The 12,295-nt window shown below is 47.9% G+C and overlaps 1 protein-coding gene across 1 annotated transcript in view; it reads left to right on the top strand.

Moving 5' to 3' along the window:
- The first annotated feature begins 4,785 nt into the window (after positions 1-4,785).
- The window catches only part of LOC119958290 (claudin-15-like), a 76,975-nt gene continuing 69,465 nt past the window's right edge, over positions 4,786-12,295 (top strand). The window contains exon 1 of the mRNA XM_038786723.1: positions 4,786-5,079. Coding sequence (XP_038642651.1) covers positions 4,786-5,079 — 294 coding nt within the window. The remainder of the gene's footprint in view (positions 5,080-12,295) is intronic.

The raw sequence follows: 12,295 nt of genomic DNA, 5'->3' as shown, positions 1-12,295 counted from the left end.
AGCTATCTGAGGAGACTGAAAAAAAGCAGAACGTGCAAGCAGCAAACAAAGCGATTGTACAGGAAAATTTTCCCATCAGAGCTGAAAGATTTGAAGCGCAAGATTCAAGCTGAGTATATACCTCTGAAAAGGCACAATTTCCCCTGAAGCCTTCAATGGACCAAGGTGCTTGAGATCTGAAGAAACAAATTTCAGAAGACGCGGCAAAGGTAGCCAAAGGATGCTCAATTCCACAGTTTGGAAGACAAAGGAGTAGTCAGGGACACTGCACCTGATGTATAACCAGACAGAAAAGGCACGCAAAGAAGTTACAGTCTTGACAGACTCCTCGAAGAATCAGCCTGTAGCCGAGGAAAAATATGAGCTAAAAAGGGCACTGGATATTACTTCAGAAAAAGCTGCGTTGGAACTATCAGTAGCAACAAACCGATGCACTGAAGTCCAGAGGGAGTTGGCAAGAGGTCATAAGAAAATAAACAGTTGGAAGAACAGTTGATTGTCCTTGAGGATCGAATGCAAAAGGAATACATCAGTATTCAGAACCAGAAAGAAAGGGAGGATCCATTATTTGTGGTTAATTAAAGAAGTTAAGGAAAACATCAAACCAACGGAAAAAGCATATAATTGTCTAAAGTGGAGTGGCAGGTCAAATGATTGGTCGGAATATAAAGAACAGTAGAGAATGACTAAAAGATTATTAATCAGGAGAAAATAATAGAATATGCGAGGAATCTAGCTAGAAATGTAAAAACAGATAGCAAAAGTTTACACAGGTATTTGAAACGGAAAAGAGAATGATATAGTGAGCATTGGTCATCTGGAGAGTGGCAAGGAGGGCGTTCATAAGACATAGGAGCAGAATTAGGCCACTCAGCCCATTGCCATTCAATCATGGCCGACCTGTTTCTCATCCCCATTCTCCTCCCTTCTCCCCATAACCCCATATCCCCTAATTGATCAAAAACCTATCTATCTCTGTCTTAAAGACACTCAGTGATTTGGCCGACAGAGTAGGGAACAAAGAAAATGGCGGCTGAAATAAGCAAATAGTTTGCTTCAGTCTTAACGATTGATAAGGTTCCCCACGGTCGGCTATTGCAGAAAATACAGAGGCTGGGGATTGAGGATGATTTAGAGATGTGGATCAGAAATTGGCTAGTTGAAAGAAGACAGAGGGTGGTGGTTGATGGGAAATGTTCAGAATGGAGTTCAGTTACAAGTGGCGTACCACAAGGATCTGTTCTGGGGCCGTTGCTGTTTGTCATTTTTATAAATGACCTAGAGGAGGGCGCAGAAGATTGGGTGAGTAAATTTGCAGACGACACTAAAGTCAGTGGAGTTGTAGACAGTGCGGAAGGATGTTGCAGGTTACAGAGGGACATAGATAAGCTGCAGAGCTGGGCTGAGAGGTGGCAAATGGAGTTTAATGTGGAGAAGTGTGAGATGGTTCACTTTGGAAAGAATAACAGAAATGCGGAATATTTGGCTAATGGTAAAATTCTTGGTAGTGTGGATGAGCAGAGGGATCTCGGTGTCCATGTACATAGATCCCTGAAAGTTGCCACCCAGGTTGATAGGGTTGTGAAGAAGGCCTAAGGTGTGTTGGCCTTTATTGGTAGAGGGATTGAGTTCCAGAGCCATGAGGTCATGTTGCAGTTGTACAAAACTCTGGTGCGGCCGCATTTGGAGTATTGCGTACAGTTCTGGTCGCCCCATTATAGGAAGGACGTGGAAGCTTTGGAATGGGTGCAGAGGAGATTTACCAGGCTGTTGCCTGATATGGAGGGAAAATCTTATGAGGAAAGGCTGATGGACTTGAGGTTGTTTTCGTTAGAGAGAAGAAGGTTAAGAGGTGACTTAATAGAGGCATACAAAATGATCAGAGGGTTAGATAGGGTGGACAGCGAGAGCCTTCTCCCGCGGATGGAGGTGGCTAGCACGAGGGGACATAGCCTTAAATTGAGGGGGTAATAGATATAGGACAGAGGTCAGAGGTAGGTTTTTTACGCAAAGAGTGGTGAGGCCGTGGAATGCCCTACCTGCAACAGTAGTGAACTCGCCAACATTGAGGGCATTTAAAAGTTTATTGGATAAGCATATGGATGATAATGGCATAGTGTAGGTTAGATGGCCTTTAGTTTTTTTCCATGTCGGTGCAACATCGAGGGCCGAAGGGCCTGTACTGCGCTGTATCGTTCTATGTTCTATGTTCTAAAACATTCCAGTAAATAGCTGTAAATCAGGATGTGGAACGGAGAGAGGACCTTGGAAAAATTACATTCGCGAGGGAAGCAGTATTCAGTAAGTCTCTGGATCCTGATGGACTTCATTCTAGGCTCTTAAAAGAGGTAGTTGATGTGTCGGTGTTAATTTTCCAAAATCTGCTAGATTCAGACTGGAAAGTAGCCAAATATAGCCCCTGTATTGAAGAAGGGAGGGAGGCAGAAAACATGGATGAGGAGGAATGTCTTCAGCCAGAGGATGGTGAGTCTGTGGAACTCTTTGCCGCAGAAGGCTGTGGAGGCCAAATCACTGAGTGTCTTTAAGACAGAGGTAGATAGGTTCTTGATTAATAAGGGGGATCGGGGGTTATGGGGAGAAGGCAGGAGAATGGGGATGAGAAAAATATCAGCCATGATTGAATGGGGGAGCAGACTCGATGGGATGAGCGGCCTAATTCTGCTCCTATGTCTTATGGTCTTTTGAAGCTAACAGCCAGTTAGCTTGACCTCTGACATGGGAAAGGTGTTCAAATCAATTAAGGATGGGCATTTGGAAAAATGCAAGGTCATCGGGAACAGTCGGCATGGTTTTGTGAAAGGGAAATGATGTTTGCCGATTTATTGAAGTTCTTTGAAGGAGCCACATCCGCGGTGGATAAAGGGGAACCTGTAGATGTACTGTACTTGGATTTTCGGAAGGCATTCGACAAGGTGCCACACCGAAGATTATTTTCACAAAGTGGGAGCTCATGGTGTAGAGGGTAACATTTTTCATAGACAAAAGCTTGACTGATAGATATCAGGGAGAATACTAAAATGGGTCGTTAACTGATTGGCACTATGTGATGCGTAAAGTCCCGCAGGGGTCTATGCTGGGGCCTCAGCTTTTTACAATTTACATCAGAAGATAAGGGGAGTGAAGGTACGGTAGGTAAAATTACAGAAATTATGGGCGGCACGGTGGCACAGTAGTTAGCTCTGCTGCCTCATAGTGCCAGGGATCTGGGTTCATTTCCTGCCTTGGGTGACTACATGGAGTTTGTATGTTCTCCCCGTGTCTGCGTGGGTTTCCTCCGGGTGCTCCGGTTTCCTCCCACAGCCCAAAGATGTGCAGGTTAGGTGGATAGGCCACAATAAAAAAAAATAATTGCCCCTTAGTGTCCAGGGATGTGCAGGTTAGGTGGGGTTACGGTGCTACCGGTGTACCATTTATCAGATCAAGGACATAGCAATGCCATAGTAATATGAAGGCACCATTGTTCGCAATACGCATAGCAGCTAAGTCAGCAGACGACCAGTTTAAGCTGGTCGCGATAATGGCACGGAATCACATTCCATAACATGCACAAGTATTCAAACATGAAACATTTAAAACTAATGTTGCACATTGAAGATTGACAGCTAACCGGCAAATCAAACTCATTTGATTCTAACCCAAACCAATTAGGATGACTTTGAGGTGTAGATAAAGACTGATATGATTTAGTATAACCGTGAGGGTCCGTACGGCCATCTTCATTCCGGAATCATCCTATACTTTGATCTAAACTATTCGCTGTCTCCGTACTTTCACGTTTCAAACTCTAACTCTTGAAGTAAATGCAAGCTGTTTTGCCGTAAGCAAGAAACCATTTCTGAATTATTTTAAAAGTTAAATTGGTGTACAAGTTGCTTCTCTTTAAGGCCTTTTTGCTAGCCGGACTTATTAGGGAATGAGATTTAAGTGATTCTCAATTGTAATCAAATAGAGGCAATAAACGATTCTTGTTTGCACCCGAGAAGTTTTAACTCCAATTTCTACTGAGTTTTAGTGTCGCAAGCTCCTCACTAAATCTACATGGTAGATCTCGTTCAGGCATGGATAGAGTGGATGGGCAGGCACTCTTTCCCAGGGTGGAGGGGGTCAGTCATCATGGGGCATAGGTTTAAGGTCCGTGGGGCAAAGTTGTGCGAGGCAGGTTTGTTAACGCAGAGGGTGGTGAGTGCCTGGAACGTGTTGTGAGGGGAGGTTGTGGAGGCAGATACATTAACGGTGTTCAAAAGGCATCTTGACAAATACATGGATAGGATGGGTATAGAGGGACACGGCACAAGGAAGTGCTGAGGATTTTGGCCAAGGTTGGTATCATGACCAGTACAGGATTGGAGGGCCGAAGGGCCTGTCCCTGTGCTGTATTGTTCTTTATTACGAGAGGATTTGAACATAATAATAAGGATATTACACCTCAGGGCATTGGTGAGACGGCATCTCGAATATTGTGAGCAGTTTTGGTCTCCTTATATAAGGAAGGATGTGCGATGTTGTAGAGACGGTTTAGAGGAGGTTCACTGGATTGATACCCGGAATGTGTGGGTTGTCCGATGAGGAAAGTTTGGACAGACTCGATTTGTTTCCCCTGGGAGTTTCGAAGAGTGAGGGATGACTTCACACACTGCGAGAATTCCTTCGGCCCAGACGTCGTCTTCTGGAAGATTACAAAGAAAAGCAATTTGAGTTTAACGTCGCTCTTGAACAAACGACAGAACCGGTTGGCAGAGAATCGCGGAGCTGTGACACTCAACAATGTCCCGTATCCCAGGCGGGAGCCGGAGGTCTTCAGGAACCAACGTGAAGATCTGCAGAGGCGGTCGAATAGCAAAGAGGAAAGAAAAGACTGTCGCACTTCCCAAGTCCGAGAAAGAAGAGGCAGAAATAAGATCGGAAACTGTAAATCCAACCCTGACGTGCAAGGTGCCAGTCGATGAAAAAGCCCTGGAGGCCTTGGAGGTGGTGATAACCATTGGGCTGGGTGGAAAGATTTGTAAGCGTGCAAAACGGCTTGAGAAGAAAACAGCGAACGAATGTCTGGCTGAGATTGTGAGACGGGGCGGGAATGAAGGTTCCCATTTGCGAAGTACACGTCCAGCGAGAACATGGCGGACCCCCCCGGACAGAGATAATTCCACACTTGGGACGAATGGTACGCACATGCCCCTCGGCCGGAACGGGTCAAGCCCACTGCGACCGGAGACTTGCACTGTTAACAAAGAGAAGTGCGACTCGGAGGAACACAAGAGAGTGAATCAAACGGGCATAGGAGCAGGAGTCGGCCATCTGGCCCCTCGAGCCTGCTCCGCCATTCAATGAGATTATGGCTGATCTTTTGTGGACTCAGCTCCACTTTCCCGCCCGCTCACCATAACCCTTAATTCCTTTACCGTTCAAACTCTTTGCCTTAAAAACAGTCAAGGAGGTATCCCCAACTGCTTCACCGGGCAGGAAATTCCACAGATTCACTGTCCTTTGGGTGAAGACATTCCTCCTCAACTCAGTCCTAAATCTGCTCCCCCTTATTTTGATTAACCCTCTCCCTTGATCTGTAATGATTTGATTACCCGCAAATGCTCGCATTCCAAGCATTGTCCAGCATCTCTGACTTTGTCTGTATAAATGTTTCTGGAACATACCTCTCCATTCACCTGAGCAAGGAGCTGTGCTCCGAAAGCTCGTGTTTGAATCAAACCTGTTGGACTTTAACCTGGTGTTGTAAGACTTCTTACTGTGCTCACCCCAGTCCAACGCCGGCATCTCCACATCCTTATTTTGAGGCTAAGCCCCCTAGTTCTAGTTTCACCCACCAGTGGAAACAACCCCCTTGCTTCTATCCTAACTATTCCCTTCGTAATTTTGTAGAACTCCATTGAGTTCAGAAGAATGAGAGAGGATCTCATAGAAACCTATAAAATTCTAACAGGACTGAACAGGGAAGGATGTCCACGATGATGTCCAGAACCAGGGGGCACGGGGGTAGACCATTTAGGACAGAGATGAGGAGACATTTCCTCACCCAGAGAGTGGACGTTCATTACCACAGGAAGTAGTTGTGTCCAAAACATTGTATGGTTTCATGAAGCAGTTAGATATAGCGCTAAGGGCGAAGGGGATTGAAGGATATAGGGGGATGTGGGATGACACTATTGAGTTGGATGATCAGCCATGATTGTGACGAACGGTGGAGCGGGCTTGAAGTGCCGAATGGGCTCTTCCTGCTCCTATTCTTTCAATGTCTATTCTTCTAAATTCAAGTGAGTGCAGTCCCAGTTCACTCTTCATAAGCCAATCCTCTCTCCACCGGAATCAACCTAGTGAATCATCTCTGCACCCCCTCCAGTGCCAGTACATCCTTTCTCAAGTAAGGAGACCAAAACTGCACACAGTACTCCAGGTGTGGCCTCACCAGCATCCTATACAGCTGCAACATAACCTTCCTGCTTTTCAATTCCATCCCTCTAGCAATGAAGGACAAAATTCCATTTTCCTTCTTAATTACCTGCTGCACCTGCAAACCAACTTTTTTGCGATTCATGCGCAAGGACACCCGGGTCCCTTTGCACAGCAGCATGCTGCAATTTTCTACCGTTCACCTGGAGAGTGGTGTTGTCCACGGTATGATGTGTAGAGCCACATGGTAATCGACTGAGAGAGAACACTGCAAAGCAGCCTGCCTGGAGGATAGCATTACCCCACAAGACCAGGGATCTGTAAATAGTTAAAGACTGGAAATTAAATGGAAATCGCCATCGGTTGCTCTTCGCTTTTGAGAGAGAGCTGACTGGCGGTGATTTAACCTGAGGGTCATCACACCTCAGGCGAGGGACAAGGTTGAGAAAGCAGGGATTTCACGGACGTTTTTTTTCTTTATTGTCGCAAGTCGGCTCACATTAACACTGCAATGAAGTTACTGTGAAAATCCCCTCGTCGCCACATTCCGGCGCCTGTTCGGGTACACTGAGGGAGAATTCAGAATGGCCAATTCACCTAACAAGCACGTCTTTCGGGACTTGTGGGAGGAAACCGGAGCGCCCGGAGGAAACCCACGGGGAGAACATGCAGACAGTGACTCAAGCCGGGAATCGAACCCGGAACTCTAGCGCTGTGAAGCCACAGTGCTAACCACTGTGCTAACCACTGTGCTACCGTGCTGCCAAAACCGTGTACCTCAGCCGGTACGGGAATTGAACCGCCGTTGTTGGTACAATAGGTGATTAAGAAGGGAAATTAAATTTTGTCCTTCATTGCTAGAGGGATGGAGTTTAAGACTAGGAAGGTTATGCCGCAATTGTATAAGGTGTTAGTGAGGCCACACCTGGAGTATTGTGTTCAGTTTTGGTCTCCTTACTTGAGAAAGGACGTACTGGCACTGGAGGGTGTGAAGAGGAGATTCACTGGGTTAATCCCAGATCTGAAGGGGTTGGATTACAAGGAGAAGTTGAGTAGACTGGGACTATTTAGAATTTAGAAGGATGAGGGGGGATCTTATAGAAACATTTAAAATTATGAAGGGAATAGATAGGATAGATGCGGGCAGGTTGTTTCCACTGGCGGGTAAAAGCAGAACTAGGGGGCATAGCCTCAAAATAAGGGGAAGTAGATTTAGGACTGAGTTTAGGAGGAACTTCTTCACCCAAAGGGTTGTGAAACTATGGAATTCCTTGCCCAGTGAAGCAGTTGAGGCTCCTTCATTACATGTTTTTAAGGTAAAGACAGATAGTTTTTTTGAAGAATAAAGGGATTAAGGGTTATGGTGTTCGAGCCGAAAAGTGGAGCTGAGTCCACAAAAGATCAGCCATGATCACATTGAGTGGCGGAGCAGGCTCGAGGGGCCAGATTGCCGACTCCTGCTCCTAGTTCTTATGTTCTTATTGCATCGCAAATCTGCCAACCGAGCGAAGCCGGCCTCCAATACTAAACACCCCATCTCTCCATTAAGGCAGCGAGAGAACACATATTACAATAACAAAGAGAGCGTTAAACCTCAAAGGGACAGTGACTAGTTGGTAGAGTGGGTAGGTTTGGTAGCTGAGGAAGTTCAATGTGGAGGAGTGCACGGTGATTCATTTTGTGAGGAGGAATGCAGAAAGACAATATAGAAGAAAGGTTACAATTCTAAAGTGGACATAGGGTAACATAGAACATGCAGTGCAGAAGGAGGCCATTCGGCCCATTGAGTCTGCACCGACCCACTTAAGCCCTCACTTCCACCCTATCCCTGTAACCTTTTTGGTCACCAAGGGCAATTTAGCACGGCCAATCCACCCTAACCGGCACATCTTTGGACTGCAATTTGGGACTTTGGGAAGAGGGACCTGGTCGTAGAGCAGGAGGCCGTTCAGCCCATCGAGTCTGCACTGACTCTCTGATAGAGCACCCCACCTCGGCCCACTCCCCTCACCTTATCCCAGCAACCCTGCACATTGATCATGGCCAATCCACCTAATCTTTGTGGCTGTGGCAGGAAACCGGAGGAAACACGGGGAGAACGTACAAACTCCACCCAATGCCGGAATTGAACCCGGACCCCTGACGCTGTGAGGCAGCGATGCTAACCACCGTGCAGAAGTCATTGAAGGCCGGCCAGTCGCCATTGTCCCAGCTGACCATCGGCTGCTTTCCCCATTGAAAATGAAAATGAAAATGGCTTATTGTCACAGGTAGGCTTCAATGAAGTTACTGTGAAAAGCCCCTAGTCGCCACATTCCGGCGCCTGTTCGGGGAGGCTGTTACGGGAATTGAACCATGCTGCTGGCCTGCTTCAAAAGCCAGCGATTTAGCCCAGTGTGCTAAACCAGCCCCAGAGGGGCTGAGGGGGAGAGCTGACTGGTGGTGATTTAATTTGAGGGTCACCACACCTCAGATGAGGGGCAAGGTTAAGAACAAAGAACAAAGAAAAGTACAGCACAGGACCAGGCTCTTCGGCCCTTCAAGCCTGCGCCACCCATGCTGCCCGTCTAACCTAAAAACCTTCTACACTTCAAGATGCCCCTTAAATGTCACTATCGTTCCTGCTTCCACCACCTCCTCCGGCAGCGAGTTCCAGGCACCCACTACCCTCTGTGTAAAAAACTTGCCTCGTACATCTCCTCTAAACTTTGCCCCTCGCACCTTAAACCTATGCCCCCCTAGTAATTGACCCCTCTACCCTGGGAAAAAGCCTCTGACTATCCACTCTGTCTATGCCCCTCATAATTTTGTAGACCTCTATCAGGTCGCCCCTCAACCTCCGTCGTTCCAGTGAGACCAAACCAAGTTTATTCAACTGCTCCTCATAGCTAATGCCCTCCATACCAGGCAACATCCTGGTAAATCTCTTCTGCACCCTCTCTAAAGCCTCCACATCCTTCTGGTAGTGTGGCGACCAGAATTGAACACTATACTCCAAGTGTGGCCTAACTAAGGTTCTATACAGCTGCAACATGACTTGCCAATTCTTATACTCAATGCCCTGGCCAATGAAGGCAAGCATGCCGTATGCCTTCTTGACTACCTTCTCCACCTGTGTTGCCCCTTTCAGTGACCTGTGGACCTGTACACCTAGATCTCTCTGACTGTCAATACTCTTAAAGGTTCTGCCATTTACTGTATATTCCCCACCTGCATTAGACCTTCCAAAATGCATTACCTCACATTTGTCTGATTAAACTCCATCTGCCATCTCTCCGCCCAAGTCTCCAAACGATCTAACTCCTGCTGTATCCTCTGACAGTCCTCATGGCTATCCGCAATTCCACCAACCTTTGTGTCGTCCGCAAACATACTAATCAGACCAGTTACATTTTCCTCCAAATCATTGATATATACAACAAACAGCAAAGATCCCAGCACTGATCCCTGCGGAACACCACTAGTCACAGCCCTCCAATCAGAAAACACCCTTCCATTGCTACTCTCTGTCTTCTACAATTGGATTGGATTGGATTGTTTATTGTCACGTGTACCAAGATACAGTGAAAAGTATTGTTCTGTGTACAGTGCAGACAGATCATTCCACACCTGGACACAAGACCAGAGGGCAGACAATACACAATGTAAATACATAGACACAGGTATCGGGTGAAGCAAACAAGAGTATAGAGCTACTCAGTCGGGAAGATGTGTGAAGAGTCTGTCCACGGGCATCTGAGGATCTTCAGACCTGCAAGAGAACTTCACAAAGAAAGGTTAGAGATAGTAATAGTGTTCGAATTAAGTTTTAAGATGTTCGTACAGCTGTAAGAGATGTCGGAAGGGGATCTGTGTGAGAGAGCTGACAGAGTCGTTACGCTCCGGCTCCATCTTATCACACTTATTAGACCGAGTCAATTCTGTGTCCATCTTGTCAGCTCACCTCTGATCCCCTGTGACCTCACTTCCTGTACCAGTCTGCCATGAGGCAGCACGGTAGCATGGTGGATAGTACAATTGCTTCACAGCTCCGGGGTCCCAGGTTTGATTCCGGCTTGGGTCACTGTCTGTGCGGAGTCTGCACATCCTCCCCGTGTCTGCGTGGGTTTCCTCCGGGTGCTCCGGTTTCCTCCCACAGTCCAAAGATGTGCAGGTTAGGGTGGATTGGCCATGATTAATTGCCCTTAGTGTCCAAAATTGCCCTTAGTGTTGGGTGGGGTTACTGGGTTATGGGGATAGGGTGAGGTGTTGACCTTGGGTAGGGTGCTCTTTCCAAGAGCCGGTGCAGACTCGATGGGCCGAATGGCCTCCTTCTGCACTGTAAATTCTATGATGAGGGACCTTGTCAAAGGCCTTACTGAAACCCATGTCGACAACATTCACTGCCCTCCCCTCATCAATCATTTTCGTCACTTCCTCGAAAAACTCGATCAAGTTAGTGAGACACGACGCCCCCCCCCCCCCCCCCCCCCCCCCCCCTTCACAAAACCGTGCTGTCTCTCGCTAGTACGTCCACTTGCTTCCAAATGGGAGTAAAGCCTGTCTCGAAGAATCCTTTCCAATAATTTACTTACCACTGACGTAAGGCTCACCGGCCTGTAGTTCACTGGATTATCCTTGCCCAGTGAAGCAGTTGAGGCTCCTTCATTACATGTTTTTAAGGTAAAGATAGATAGTTTTTTGAAGAATAAAGGGATTAGGGGTTATGGTGTTCGGGCCGGAAAGTGGAGCTGAGTCCACAAAAGATCAGCCATGATCTCATTGAATGGCGGAGCAGGCTCGAGGGGCCAGATGGCCTACTCCTGCTCCTGGTTCTTATGTTCTTATGTACCCTTCTTAAACAAAGGAACAACATTGACTATTCTCCAGTCCTCTGGAACCTCACCTGTAGCCTGTGAGGTTACAAAGATTTCTGTCAAGGCCTCAGCAATTTCCTCTCTTGCCTCCCTCAGTATTCTGGGGCAGATCCCATCAGGCAATGGGGACTTATCTACCTTAATGTTTTTAAAGACGCCCACACCGTCCTTTTTGATCTCAATATGACCCAGATCCTGCCCCAGACACATCCTCCACCAAGTCCTCCTCTTTGGTGAATACTGACGCAAAGTACTAATTCAGTACCTCACCCATTTCCTCTGGCTCCACACATAGATTCACTCCCCTGTCCATAAGTGGGCCAACCCTTTCCCTGGCTACCCTCTTGGTTTTGATATGAACGGGCCTTCATGACTAACCTCAGCGGATACAGGAATTGAACCCACGCTGCTGACCTCGCTCTGCGTCACGAACCAGCTCTCCAGCCGACTGAGCTAAAGGCTTTATTATTCGGGGCACAGAGCAATGTTTTTCAAACTATTTTTCCGTCAACCCATTTTTAGCAACTAGCCAACCTTCATGACCCACGCCGGCCGACCTTCATGGCCCACGCCATCTGACCACCGCGACCCATGCCGGCCGACCTTTGTGACCCACGCCGGCCGACCTTTGTGACCCACGCCGGCCGACCTTCATGACCCACGCCGGCCGACCTTTGTGACCCACGCCGGCCGACCTTCGTGACCCACGCCGGCCGACCTTTGTGACCCATGCCGGCCGACCTTCGCGGCCCACGCCAGCCGACCTTCATGACCCACGCCGGCCGACCTTTGTGACCCACGCCGGCCGACCTTCATGACCCACGCCAGCCGACATTCACGACCCACGCCGGCCGACATTCGCGGCCCACGCCGGCCGACCTTCATGACCCACGCCATCCGACCACCGTGACCCACGCCAGCCGACATTCACAACCCACGCCGGCCGACCTTTGCGATCCACACCAGCCGACTTTCGCGACCCATGCCAGTCGATCTTTGTGACTCACGTACGCCGA

The sequence above is a fragment of the Scyliorhinus canicula genome, chromosome 29 (assembly GCF_902713615.1).
Source record: "Scyliorhinus canicula chromosome 29, sScyCan1.1, whole genome shotgun sequence".
Classification (NCBI taxonomy): Eukaryota; Metazoa; Chordata; class Chondrichthyes; order Carcharhiniformes; family Scyliorhinidae; genus Scyliorhinus; species Scyliorhinus canicula.
Note: the sequence above shows the minus strand (reverse complement) of the source record. Positions and strands in the feature narration are given on the sequence as shown.